Below are 14,818 nucleotides of genomic sequence, written 5' to 3'. Positions count from 1 at the left end.
CTTGTGATTCAGAATAATGACAACAGTGACTGAACAAAAATTTTTATCTAACTTCCTATTACAACCAAATGTCATAATTCAATGGGTTCACACATTTCTGACAATCCGATGCAAACAATTTTAAAGAATATATAATTTTAAAGTGCTCTTCAGTGATCTAAAAGCTGCTTTCAGGAGTATTCCCATTTTGTGAGCACAACATGAAATTTAATGATCGCAAAACACAAGCAAGCAACAGACAGGCAAGCATACTTATTACCTTCAAGTTGCAGTTCAAAGTAAAAACCTTTTAAAAGTTTGGTTTCAAAACAATCAGACACAGCCCCTGATTGATAATTACATTTAATTTTATTATTATTAGATTCTAATGATGATGTTGCATTCAATTTTGATATTTTGTCAGGAAATAAAAAAATAGTTAAAGAGTATCATTTAATTTTAAAGAATTAACTTAAAGGCAATCAGACTCTTGCTCTCATTTATTTATCCTCTGCCACTGAACAAACTAGTGCTGTAACATAGTAAACTGTAAGTTATACTCAAGTACCATAGAAACATCTGCCACTGTTAATAATTACATGATTGTATCCATAATTTCAGTCTTCAACTGTCAGCAAACTACCATGAATTTTTTTTATTTTTTATTTTTAATAAAAATTTAAATGTTTTTCCTCCGCCAGCTACAGATTTAAAAAAAAAAATCTGTAGTTGCACTAATCTTTTAAGCCATCATAACAGTTTAAGCTGTACTTAATATATGCTTGGGTTAAGGGACCAGCTTAAGGTACTATAGTATATACATGTATACTATATATAGGATTACATGTATCTTATCATGCTTTTTTGTGTAGGTGGTGCATCAACCCACTTAACCTGGGCAAAGTGGACCCAGACGAGTGTGGGGATGTGGACATCGGTGGTGTATTGGAGGTTGGAGACTGGGTCAAGGTTGATTCTGACAAAGACAAGATCAAACGTATTCAAGAGACCACAGTGAAATGGGATGAGGGCTACTATAAGGTATGTCTGGGTGTATTTATGCAGAGAAATTCAGAATGTGACATCATCAAATTTTGCTTCTATCTTTAAGTAAAATTTATGGTTTTCGTGAATGTACAATGTAGTTTTACACTTACTACTACAACTACACTACTTGAAAATTTGAACTTGGGTCAATTTTTGCAAAAGTTCATATGAATGGAACTATCTTATTTGTGTAATAATTTTCTGATGGCTACAGACATTGTATAGAGATTGCAAATTTACTAACACTTAGTAACAGTCTTTTGTAAATAGGAGCTGTGATGTGTACATGTACGTATTATATGCAATGCAATGTGTATTGAAATTCAGCTCTGATAATTGTCTTGGTAGCTGTAAAGTCACTTCATACAATAACCAAAATGTTATGTTTGAGAGTTTGTTGAGTCTGATATTCATAATTATGTAATAACATTTTTTAGAAATTTATTTTTCTAATGATCCCTACTTTCAGGCTGCAGGAATGGTTGGCCGTGTCAAAGTCACCTACCCCTTCAATGATCTTGTTCGTGTTCAGATCAAGGAGGCCAACTATCCACTGAACCTATCCCTCATCAAGAAAGCAACACCCTCAGGTATTCAGGCTTTAAACTGTAGATAACTACTTTTTGTTGAAACAGCAAATGTTGCAGAGGTGATCATGAGGCAGAAGTTAAAATGAACTACCAGGTATGTTAATTATTTAATATAATAGAATGTGAAAAATTGACATAATAATAGTGGTGAATAATTCAAGAGTCTGAACTTCTTAAATCATGTCCACCACTAGAACTCCCACATTTCTGGCCCACCTGTGGTTGACAGGTCTGCAGGTTAACTTAAGGATTGAACCACCCCATTTGCCTTATACCCACCCAGTTGCCAAAAAGTCCCCTTGTGCATGACATTCTGCAGGTTTGCAGACAGTTGGTATTACATGTATCTGGTTTCCATGACAACCGCCATTCCTGGGGAACATCCCCTCCCCCTTCTGCTCTATTACAATTATATAAATATCTTAAACCATATACTGTCACAGTGGTAAACTTGAAAAGGAATTCATGGAAGGCACTGTGTCTTTTCTCGCAAATGTGTGTTTGAAATTGTAAGAAACAATTATTATATATTAGAATAATTATTCCCAATGGGTGTTCCCAACTTCAGATCTCAAGGCAACTCTCCACTCAACAAATATCAAGAGCCCTAACTTTGCCAGAGGAGACTTGGTCAAGATTGATGTAACCTTAGACAATTTGAAAATCCTACAAGAAGGACATGGAGGTTATGTGGACAAGATGGAAAAGGTGCATCACTAACTAAATGTTTTATATATGTTATATGTTACATATAGTATACCATATAATGTTTTGTTAATTTGTTAATTATAGACTGAGCAATAAATACTATGCATTTATTAATTCTTAGCATTTGCTTTGATCATCAAAATCAAATCAAAATGTCAACAATGCTTTCATGAAGTAATGGTACAATGTACTATTAGGATATTGGGATTTTCTTTTACACGCAGGGATTGTGTTCTCACCACAAAAGCGCTACCCTAAAGCAGCTACATAAAATATAGTATTACAATGTCAATGACATTGTATAGCACTGAGAAATAGTTGACAGATTTAGCTCTGAAAAAGGTGCCTGGTTAGTGTTGAAGGGTATTCACTAAGCAGGTGAGAAACAGTTTGGAAAACCCCAATATCCAAATTTTAAGTTTTACAGTAAATATTGCACGTATGCTTTAAAATGTTATAACATATTACAAAATAGAATGTTATGCATACTATCAATATCATACATGTACATGTATGCTGAAAACTGATTATAGATTAATGCGGGCAGTAAAACATGTAACTTGGCCAGGTTTTTTTTATACCTAGTACCTCTACATGTTGTTTCTGATACAAACAAACTTACATGTATGTATGTACTACAGTAATTCACTTGGAAAGTCTATTTCTTCGCATTTACCGTCCAGGTGATTGGCCTGATTGGCTGTGTGAGCTACATTGACCGGGATGGTGACATCAATGTGAGATTCAGTCCCTTTGGGTTAGTAACTTTTATCAATACTTTTCCTTACGCCTGTACAAATTGAGAACGAGTTCAGAGACATCATACATCCAAAAGATATTAAGGAAGTATGTTAAAATTGCAGTCAATCTTGACCAAACAACCAACTCTGTAAGCCTGCAATTGATTAGAATATGCAGTCCTTATTTTCAACTTGATCTCCGTTTGAGCAACCTGCAAGTCCAAAATTACATGTATGTCATTCCCTTTCCAGTTATCCGACTATGAAAATGGTATTTAAAGCTTTTTAGCAACAACACTGGTACCTGCAGTTCAAAAATTACTAGGCAGACCAAACTACCGGTAATCTTCCTATACTGACATGAAAATGTCCACAGACCATGATGACAAAGATTTGACAGCAGGAAGTGCTGCTGCAGTACCAGGAAAAGCCATCAGGAGGCCAAATTGACCTTGACCTTTGTCTTTCCAAAACCCACCTGGAATTATATAGATTTCTTACTAATAATAGTATGATCTTCTTTAGTTACAATACGCAGGCAGAAAGTCAAACAGACAAATAAGCAGACACACCATGCAAAAACACTGTGAGGTAAAGGGAAGTGCAGTAACAGTATGTTTCAAATAAACTCTTTTTTTCCTCAGGGATTTAATTTTGATGTATATGAGGACAAAAAAAGGCTGATGCAGTGATTTAAGCCCAATGGTGGAATGATCTGTAGCATAAAGTTACATGTAGCAATACAAATTATATATAAATTATTAATTATAATGATGGTCATGATTTCACAGAGTTTACAATGAAAACTTAAAAATTCAATATTCGGTGTTAATTTGGTGTTTTTTTTATATAATATGTGAAGAATTTATTTTTACTTGATGCCATTACGGTAATGAGTGAACTTGAAAGTCACAACAGTATATTTGTTTTCCTTGACAGGCTATGCTTCAACCCAAAAGCCCTGATTAAGGTTAAACCCACAGAGGATACATTCCATGTTGGCGACATTGTCCTAATTGAATCTGACAAGAGGCGCTTGATGTCCCTACAGACTGAAGATCATGGGGGTTACAACCAAAAAATGTCTTTGGTGTGTGTAATTTTTTTTTGTTACTTCTTTGCACTCATTCCATTTTAGAATTTGTAGACTAGTTATTAATTTTTGAAGATGATAATTTTGAGTCTTTGGAGATAATTCTTCCCCTATCTCTCTCTCTCTCTTGTGAGAAACATATCAGAAGAACAATTTTAAGCCAAGTTTACAAACTACAAACATGTATGTGTACAATGTACATTAAGAGGCATTCAACTTGAAGGTGAAATAAATCAGCAAGGCTGAGTCTTTACCAGCAAGGCAACTGAAAGACAAACCCTACCTTGTGTAACCTCTCCACATTAAATTTTGTCATGATTGTGAATAAGTACATAATTTCCATGAACTTTACAAGTACTGGATTATCTAGTAACCACAATCTGTCATGATTGTACCGTTTCTCAGTCCCATGTAAATGTCATTGTATTATTATAAGCCTCTTTTTGCAAATTTAAAGCCCCTTAACTTAGTGTTTTCTCTTTTGTGATCAAGTTATACCAGTCCTGCATTATAAAGGGTGTAGTAAAAAGCAAATTCAACGGTTCAAAAAACATTATGTGAAATGGAAATATACTCTCAGGCTGGTACTTTGAATGCAGAGGGATTTAGTAATACTATCATCCTTTTGGCCACTTTTGGCCATTTTGTCAATAAATTTCTATACTATGCCAAAATTTTGAATGTCATGCACTGTGGGCATATGTCTGCAAACCCACCCTAAATTTTGGATCATTTGGTGTCAATAAATAACTAATAATTTACAGATTGAACTTTCCCACGTTTCAATAATGATAAAAATTTGTCTGCACCTGATAGTCACAGGTGTCTTCATACCAAATATGCAAACTTGAAGAAAAATGAGGTCGACCAGGCACAAATTCTGGGAATACATATACCTGTAAACAGTAAATAAACCACTCTTATACCTTTACCTCAATTTTTCATGTATCCATCCACTCTCAGAGTGGGCATGCAACTTGCAAGGGCTTGATCTTAGCTAATGCAACCACTCAAATTTGTCATAATACCATTAAACTGATGATTTTTTATGTACTACTGGTCCAAAAGTTTCCAAACTGGACCAAAATTTTCAAGACAAAGATTGAAAGGTTTCAAAGATGTTACCTGGGGACTAAAGATGTGTTCCCATTTTGGGAACTTCATTGCACATTGAAAACTTTAAGAATTGTGTCATCTCCCAGAATAGTATATTCAAGGTTCAAGTTGTTTTGTTTCAGACATGTGGAAAGACTGGGCGACTGTTAGGTGTCATTGAAAGCAAGAAAGTTCGAGTGAAGGTCCAGGGGAGGTCTTGGTTGTTCAACCCAGATCTATTGACAAGACTTGGAAACCCAGGTCTAGGTAAGTACATTATTTTGTAATGCTACATTTTTTTAACAATCATAAATTATTTATTATATAATAGTTCATTATCAATATTACAGAATGACATTATTTTTGAAGCTATATAAATTATGTATTATGTGGTTGATCTGGTGTTAAAGGACAGGTGATAAAGAAATCATTTTTCTGAGTCAGATCCTTTTATGAAATTGTCTTAAAGTTTGTTTTGACCATGTGCACTTTATGATACAATGTAATGCTATTTTGCAAATAAATTCTAGCCTTTATTTGTTGCCTCATAGGTTAATGTTTCAAACCAGTCAATTGCAGTTGCTAGTAATAAAATGAAAATTGAATGACTTTACATGTGCATGTACAAATTGTATCGTTCTCTAATTCCACTTTAAATTCTTCTTCTGCTCACAGACACTTGTGATACTAAATCAAAGTATACAAAATGTGTACAGATTCAGTCTAAGCCAAGCGAAATACCCCCTTTTTATCTTTCTTCTTATTTCTTTTTCATTGTACCCCTTTATTTAATTCAAGAAATTAAACAGAGGACCCAGGATGCCTTGATATCCTTTACCTTTACAATGCCATGTACAAAGAGGACTGACCAACTGCAACCTGATTAGAGAGGCAATTGCAAAAAACGGATCCGAAATAACTAAAATCCTTGGTTCATATCATTCATCACACACAAATGATGTACAAAATGTACAGTGCATGTGTGTGCTGTATTTTTTTTTTGTTGGTTTTTCTGTCTCAGACATTAGTTAATGACTATGATCATGATGTCTTTTGTGCCAGGTACTGGAGACTCGTGGAAATCAGCAACCATCTGTTCCCCTGGCAAACATGACTGGAGCAAAGGCAGATCCCTGGTGTGTGTCTCATGTGGAGAATGCACAGAGTTTGGAAACCTATGTCCTGCACGAGGTAGACCAGACAGATACCCTGGCAGGTTAATATTATCATTTTTTCATATATTTTGTTACTTGTAGACTAAGCCATTAATTGATCTGTTACCCTTAATTGTTTTCACTGAAAAATATCTAACGGTTATCTGATTTTTTTCCACATGACTGTGTAAATTTTTGATATGCTACAGTTAGCTGCTTAATATGCTTTGCAGCTTTTGCGGCTGTGGGGATGGCCATGCTGGGTGTGATGACTGTGGCTGCTGCAGAATGTGTGCAGGAGAGGGGACTGTGGAAGAGGATGAGTCAGACGATGATGACAAGCTGAAAGAGCTACTGGGAACTGGCCTTGGTGGAATCTTTGGAGAAGCTGTTAAGGAGGCTGTTCAGGAGCTCAGCAACTTAAAGAGTGGGTTTAATGATTGCAAAGCTTTTAAACAATGTATAAATGTAAACAATGTATAAATGTAAACAAAGTATTTTGTTTTTTATCATGTACATATGTATAGAGGTCAGAATATAGTCTAGTAAGTTTCATTTATAAATCCTTGGCCAAACCAATTTTTTTAAGTATATAATTAATATATTATACACAATAATTAATGTACATGTATGTAATGCACTACATGTATGTAATGCACAAACCACAATATTTAATGTACATGTATGTAATTAAAGTTTTTTTAAGTCAATAAACCAGTCATCAAACCATTCATCTGAAATACTTTATCATAATAATTATTATCTTTATTGTTGTTCGATTACAAAGTTGAATGTACCTCTTTTTCAATAACGAACTGTCTTTTTTACTCCAACAGAGTCCATTGAGGAGACTCCCACATCTCATGCTGATGATCATCTTCCAAATGAGGCAGGGACAGAAGAAGAGCGAAGTGAACGTTTCTATGCTGCTCTGAAGAAGATGAGCCACACTATTGAGTTAATGAGGAAGAGCAAAGGTCCAGATTCCATTGATGCAGTAAAAGAAGCTTTGGAGAAAAACTTCCTCATCCCTTATGCCATGTATGACCGTAGGGCAGAGAAGAAGCTTATGGGTGATCATCTGGCTAACATTGATGCAGCAAATGTCTTCATGCATTACCTAACTTTGCTGTCATCAGAGGCAACCAAGAGTGGAAGTGCAGAGAGGAAACTGCCCCTTGGATGTCTTGAGCTTATGCGCACTCTCCTGATTCATTACACCGATGCGAGCTCTGAGTTCTGTCGTGCTGTGGGCAGAAGTGGGCTCATCAGCCTGCTTGTGCAAAACCTTGTCAGTCTCCAGGATGCAGGCAGTTTGGAGCATGATGTGAGTACAGTACATGTATCTCAAACATTGGTCCTTAGATATTGTGGAATCACAATGGTCATTGTAATGGTCATTGATTTTTAACTCTCAGTCAATTGTAATGACCATTATTTGGGTGGAGAATATGATCACTAAGGTACTTCAGGCAAAATTTGTAAAATTAACTGATGATCATAGAATAGTCAATGAGGTTGGGAAACATTCTAATTCATAAGCCTTAAAGTATGATATCATTTGACTAAGTTATGAGCTTGTTGAACCCTTAGTTAATGATATACTTTTTTTTCAGGAGAATCTGGGTGACATCACTCGATCAATGATGACCATCCTGTACAACTGTGCAAGGGTTCCAGAGACTAAGGACTACTTCAGTGATGCCGGTGCAGTGAATCTGCTTAAGGCATCCCTGCGGACTAAAGACATGGATATCAAAGTCACTACGCTGTGCTGTCTGGCATATATCATTGATGCCAGTGAACTCCATCTCATCAGAGTTGACTTCACAATTGCAGATCTGATTATGGGCCTACTGAATGCGGCCATCAGTGACCCCCAGCATTCTACTGTGCTGAGAGACTACTCGTACTCAGCTATGGAACTTGTGACAACACTGGGAGCCCTTGCTCGCAACGATGACAACAAGAATGCATTCATCAGAAGAGGGGCAGTGAATCTGCTCATCACATTGATTGAAAGTGGCGATGAAAAAGAGCAGGAGTGTGCCATCTGCTGCATCCAACGGTTTGCCCTCCGTGACAACATTAGAGGCTTTATCAAAAATGATTCGAGAACAGAGGAAGTGCTAAAGGTAATGGTGGAGCACGAATCTAGGCCTGTCCGAGCAGTAGCAGTGGAAACATTGCATCTCCTGGAGAATGGACCCAAAGTGACCCAAGGTTATTGCCTTTACATGTAGTTGCTTACAAGCTTTAAATTGATGATTAATTTTATGCTTTTAATTAATGTTAAAGAAAACTTCATACCTTCATTTTGAACTTTCTATGGTATTGAGTTTTGAGTGGTGTAGGGTTAGTGTCAGGGCTTTAGGGTTAGGGAAGATTTGGTGACTTGAAGACATTATACACACACAACAAAAACAAAACAAACTTGACGAAGGTATGATATCACTGAACTCCAGTTATGGACATAGGGAGATTTTATAATTGCCCACTGCATTCTTTGACATCACCACAAATTTGGAATAAGTTAAGCTTAAATTCAAAGATGACTTTTGAACTTTTGGTAGTAGTAAATTTAAATCAAACCATTATGATAGTAAGAGCATTTTCTTTTGCAAAGCTCATGTTGGAATCTACAATATACATGTAGTTGTAACAAGCAACACAAGTTAATTAACATGATGGTCAACTGCAATGTATCAATGAATTTATTTTAAATGTTTTATCATTAAATGAGACCTTGAATGTGCTTTTTCAGATTCTAATCTAGGCCCTGCCCGCTTCAGTGAAGTTGATTACTCGGACTTGACTGAAGGTCAGTTCCTTGGACAAGGAGCGTTTGGCAAGGTATTCAAGGCCAAACACAGGGTGTGGATGATGGATGTTGCAGTGAAGAAGCTTGCATTGAGACTGTCAAGCAATGAGAGGTATGATATGTTTCAGATTGGCAATTAATAATCATATCTGATTATGATGTAGAGTAAGTCCTCATTATCATTCGTTGTCTGCTAAGGTCACTGCAGCTGAATTCCAACAAAGTCCAAGATATTTGAAGTTTCCATTGCAGTTGCCAGATTCCATTCCTGCAGTTAATGGAAACACAAGTCCAAATTGTTATCACGCACACGAGTGTGTTTTGATCAAGGTTCAGGTAAAGCCAACCTCTATTTGGCATGGTATTATCAGGCCTAGTTATGAGTTAATATTAAGACTAGAGTTCCCCGATCCCATACCTTCGCCAAATGATGTTAATCTTTATGACTGGCAAATTATAGATTATCCCCCCTCCCCTGATTTAACAAATAGGATCCTCATTTCCATGAATTATTATGTCTTATAACAACGCCAGTCTAGCATTTCCTCATAAATTATGCAAATGAGGTACTGATTTGAATACATTATGTTTAATGATGTTTGCCTTCACTTAACTTTCAAATACCACAAGTATGAAATTCCAGGCAGTTATCATTGCTGCATAATTATAAAATTTTCTCAAATTTAATTATGCAAATTAATTCTTCATTTACATAATCAATATCTGCCTGTGTTTCTCTCGTTCTCAATTACCAATGTCACAAGCTTCAATAGTCATATCATGGAATGCAGCTAATTTATAGAATTTCCCCATAGATTATGCAAATTAAATCTATATTTGCATAATTGTCACAAATATATCAAGCATCACATAAGCTACCTACATACCAAAAATCATGATGATCCGCCAACCAGTTCTTGAGTTATCCTCTTTTGAATATTTTCAAACAAATAGCCCTGCAGTTCCAGAGCAAGCCGCTAGGGGGCCCAAACTCACGTCACATCTTTCCTAACACAAGAGCTACCTACCATCCAGATTTCGTCACCCTAGCATGTTTAGATCATGAGATATAAAAACCAGTTGAGCTGCAGTACTATAACAAGCTGCTAGGGGGTCCAAAATCTAATCATTTTGAGGTCTCATCAAGACCTACCCACCTACCAAGTATCAAGACAATCCATTAAAACCTTCTCAAGTTATCGTGTTTACAGACAGACAGACAGACACACACACCCACACACACACACTAACGCCTCTGAAAACATAACTTTCTTGGCTAAGGTAAAGATGCCTCAAAGTGCAGACCCAGATGGAAGGAAAAGTTGTGGTCTTAAAATGTGTCTTGCTGGGGATGAAGAAGATAAATACAATGTATGTTGTGATAATTATGAGTTTTTTTTAAACAGAGATCAATTTAGATTGGCAACTTTTTCGTCAGTGTCCTCAGAAATTGTCTCCATTGAGTTAGTGTTACAGTTATATACATGTATTTATCAAAACATTACAGTTATCATTAACCTAAAGGGATGGGAGCTCGAGCATACCCCTACATGTATGTACAATCATGAACAATGTACAGTTCTCCTGGCCAGTGCTGCCTACTAGTACATTTATTCCATATATTTGCTGGCATGATAGAGGATTGGTCCTAGCTTGGTCAGCTACATGACTAGATTGTGATGTATGATGTACATGTAACGTTACATGAGGCCGGAATATAATCACAGATGAGTATATTGTAGTCAGAGGTAACAAATGTTTTGCCTATTCCCTTCTATATATGGTTTCAGACATTGCAACACTATACACAGTATAATTTATGTATACAAGAGCGTTGAACTCTAAACTTTGCTGTAGACTCAGGTTTATTCTTAGACTACTTTAGATTTCTGTTAAGAGTCCTTATGAGGAAAACAGTTCTATCTAAATTGTACACTTCCTTTACAACAGCTTGAAAAGAAGGCTGTTTGATGAAGCCAGCTTCATGCATCGAGCCCGCCATGCTTTCATTGTCCCCCTGTATGGAGTTTGCATCGACCAGCACTTCACAGGTCTTGTGATGGACTTCATGGAGAATGGATCCGTGGAGGACCTGATGAAGAAAGTAAAGCATGTGCCCTGGGCACTCAGATGGCGAATTCTGCATGAGACAGCACTGGGGATGAACTTCCTGCACAGTCTGGACCCTAGGATCATCCATCATGATCTAAAGGTCCAAAACATTCTGTTGGATGAGGACTTCCATGCAAAGGTACTGTACATCCTTTTATAAATTATTGTTAATTAGGGTTATTAATACCTCAATTAAAATCGTTTTAGATTATATAACTGTTAAAATGTTGACAGCTTGTGTTATCTGCATCAATGGTCAGACAGACTACACTGAAGAGAATGGGACACTTTATATGTACAATTAGATGTCAATTGTTAATTTAAGTGTCAATGACCAGAGATCATTGACATACATGTATCATTGTAAGCATACTGTATCTTAGGGCTTGTCCACTGCAACTTAACCTGCAGACAAAAATGAATAGTGTAATAATTTTTGTTAAAACCACCAATTTGAAATCACCAGACAAGACCAGACAAGGTTTATAGAAAATGCAAAATGGAACAAAATTGAAATGAAAAGAAATACATGTATGTCGAAGCAAAAAGCAAATTAGATTGCAAACAGCACAAAATACAAGAAACAAGAACAGAGTAAACAAAGTGGGTGGTAAATATATTAAATATCACAAGATTGTATATAATTCACAGTTATATTGAATAAAACCTGTCAGAAAATTCATATTTTACTGACGTGTTAAGTCTTTGATTATTACTTGATTGTTAATGCAGTTTATGTTTTTTACTACCTAACCAAGTCAGAAATGATTCTCAATCCCTGATATCCACAGATTTCAGCAGCAGCATTACCCAACTCTAATTTTGACTCTAGAAGTTCAGAGCACATTTGTTTGAACTGGCAATTTTTTATGTTTGTTTCAATGTATTAGATTACAGACTTTGGTGTATCTGAATGGAAACAGCGCAGCAAACCAGATGTAGTAAATGATGTGAAGGGTTCAGGCATTGCTGGTACCATTACACACATGCCACCAGAGCACTTGCAAGATCCACATCTGAAGGCAGGGAAAAAGTTTGATGTGTACAGGTAATGTTAATTAGTAAAAATATCAAGTATATTAAAGACTGTTGAGTAATTACACAATGTTCTTACTTCTCAATCAGATAATGTAATTTTTGTTTATGCACATTTTGTGTCATCAGCTGTACAAACTATCAAATTTACTAAATTTTCCATTACATACAGTTTTGGAGTCGTGATCTGGGAAGTGCTGACAGGACAGGTACCATTCCAAAGTAAGACCAACTCTACAAGGCCCTACTTTTAAGCTACATGTACCACAGAAAGTTTCCAATGAGGAAATTGCTTCAACTTTTGTACTTTCACCTAAATGATAGATCATGTTTCGGGTGCTGTTTGTATACATTGTACATTGTAGAATGTGCATGTGTGTGTGTGTGTGTGTGTGTGTGTGTGTGTGTGTGTGTGTGTGCTAGGGTTATTTGGTGTGGGTACAGGTAGGTGCCAACATATCCTGGACATACTAGCAGCCTTCAACTGTATAATTTCTGGTATTTACATCTTGCAATCAGATATGGATGAAATATGCATGGTATGGATGAAATATAATTTGTGTCTTCCTCTCGTTCTCCTGTCATATATTCGGTCGAATGGAATCCAATCATTTTGCAGCCTAATGACCTAAAATTACAAATTTGGCTATGCGTTTTCTGACAGATGCAATCAACAGTGCCCACATTGCTGATGCTGTAGTTCATGGACAACGTCCTGACACAACGCTGGTTCCTGTAGGGAAAAATGGGCCAGAGGAGTTGTGTCACTTTGATGCTCTAATGAAAGACTGTTGGCATCAGGAGCCTGCTATGAGGCCAGGGTTCAGAGGTAATTATAAGTATTACCGTCATGCAATGTATCGGTAATGATAATAAATCACAACTGATAGCAATGTTACTTCATGAGATTGATATACTGGTAAATTGAATACAAACTGTACATTTACATGTACATGTATCTGTCTACTTTAATCAATAGCAATGACTGTTGAAATTAATTTCCTTTCTTGGCAGAAATTGCTGAGCGTGTAGAGCCAGTCATTCAGCAAACACGGACAAAGGTGGTTGAAGCTGTGCAGACGGTTCTGAATGCTCTTGGTACGTCTGTCACCCCATGCTATCTTTAGTCATCTTAGATTTTTGGATGCTCATCTCTTAGATGCATCTAATGATTCTTCAACCAACTTTTTAATTAATATTTTCTTCCATGTCATATACTGTACTATAGGATATTAAAGTATCAATTCAAACAAAAAATGATTGTGTTGAAAGTTAATTTCCTCCTTTGGTTGTTACATATCCATACAATGTCATTCAATTTGATGAAAGCTGAAAATGTATTAACAACTTAATCTTCAACTATTCAGAAGGCACCTAGCCTGGTATAAAGTCTATCACAGGGTGCCTTCTTATCATTTTCGTTCCACTCCATTTAATTTCTTTGAAACATACAGAGTACCAAGAAATGCAGTATCCAGATTTCAGAAAAAAAAAGCATTTGAAAATGATATTTTTGCACACAAGCATTATATAAAATGTCTATGGCACATTGAGTTTGTTGTTGACTCCTGCACAATTTCTCTTGATTTACATGTACTACAGGGAAAGGGGCAGAGAAAATACCACGCCATCATAGTGGAAAGTGGGACACTGGTTTGCGGCGGAATCCTGGCTTGAGCAGTGAGCAGCAGTCACAGATGGAAAATAGTGGAACAAAAGGAATAATTCAGTCCTTCAAGAAAAATTAGGTGCATAGTACATTTTGTACATATATTCTGCATTTTGTGTGTCATGTGTCATTCTGTTACTGCCAGTGTCCTTTTGCAAGCTGTAATAAGCTATCGATGAATATTTTTTATGACAGGTGTGATGTCATTATGATATAAAATTATAACTTACAGTATACTCTAGTAATCTTTTGTTCTGTACATATTCAAATTGTAAAATAACAATACCTACATTGTACTTTCAAAGCAGAAGTCACTCATGAATAGAAGTACAGTAAGTAATAGATACATGTAAAATATTAGCTTCTTTTGAAGACTTGTGTGGTGGCAGCGTTAATTAATTTGAGGAACGACACAAGTTTTGCTGCTGAGGGAGTTTAGCCCCAGACAGTGTTTTGCCATGGATGGAGGTTTACGCCATGGTTGTTTGTTTCTTGACTTGAGAACAATAATGATATAACTCCAATCACAGAATAAGCAATGCATGCTTTCTCAGTCTCTAAGCCATGCATGTGGAAGGTTTTTCCAAACCACAACCTACTAATAGTTTTTTATGCTTTATAGTCAAGACAACCAACAAAATGACTTTCATTGCAACCATTTATGTAACAACATTGGGGTTCAACAGGTGACTGAAACAGAGAACAGGAACGCTTGGACATCTACATGTACATTGTACTATCTGCTATATCTACTATTCTGCTCTCTCTCTCTCTC

General features: G+C 36.2%; 1 protein-coding gene across 1 annotated transcript in view; it reads left to right on the top strand.

Moving 5' to 3' along the window:
* The window catches only part of LOC109470763, a 38,110-nt gene extending 23,479 nt beyond the window's left edge, over positions 1 to 14,631 (top strand). Inside the window, exons 17-33 of the mRNA XM_019769833.1 lie at positions 852 to 1,020; positions 1,496 to 1,616; positions 2,185 to 2,324; positions 3,008 to 3,081; positions 4,004 to 4,154; positions 5,396 to 5,519; positions 6,315 to 6,468; positions 6,640 to 6,833; positions 7,243 to 7,733; positions 8,023 to 8,629; positions 9,171 to 9,339; positions 11,178 to 11,478; positions 12,230 to 12,387; positions 12,547 to 12,596; positions 13,039 to 13,203; positions 13,389 to 13,472; positions 13,977 to 14,631. Of these exons, the coding sequence (XP_019625392.1) occupies positions 852 to 1,020; positions 1,496 to 1,616; positions 2,185 to 2,324; positions 3,008 to 3,081; positions 4,004 to 4,154; positions 5,396 to 5,519; positions 6,315 to 6,468; positions 6,640 to 6,833; positions 7,243 to 7,733; positions 8,023 to 8,629; positions 9,171 to 9,339; positions 11,178 to 11,478; positions 12,230 to 12,387; positions 12,547 to 12,596; positions 13,039 to 13,203; positions 13,389 to 13,472; positions 13,977 to 14,122 (3,298 nt within the window). The 3' untranslated portion in view covers positions 14,123 to 14,631. The remainder of the gene's footprint in view (positions 1 to 851; positions 1,021 to 1,495; positions 1,617 to 2,184; positions 2,325 to 3,007; positions 3,082 to 4,003; positions 4,155 to 5,395; positions 5,520 to 6,314; positions 6,469 to 6,639; positions 6,834 to 7,242; positions 7,734 to 8,022; positions 8,630 to 9,170; positions 9,340 to 11,177; positions 11,479 to 12,229; positions 12,388 to 12,546; positions 12,597 to 13,038; positions 13,204 to 13,388; positions 13,473 to 13,976) is intronic.
* Positions 14,632 to 14,818: the final 187 nt, after the last annotated feature.

Source organism: Branchiostoma belcheri, unplaced genomic scaffold, assembly GCF_001625305.1.
Source record: "Branchiostoma belcheri isolate BF01 breed outbred unplaced genomic scaffold, Haploidv18h27 scaffold230, whole genome shotgun sequence".
In the NCBI taxonomy this organism is placed as follows: Eukaryota; Metazoa; Chordata; class Leptocardii; order Amphioxiformes; family Branchiostomatidae; genus Branchiostoma; species Branchiostoma belcheri.
The sequence above is the reverse complement of the archived record's forward strand: the minus strand, read 5'-3'. Positions and strand labels throughout refer to the sequence as shown.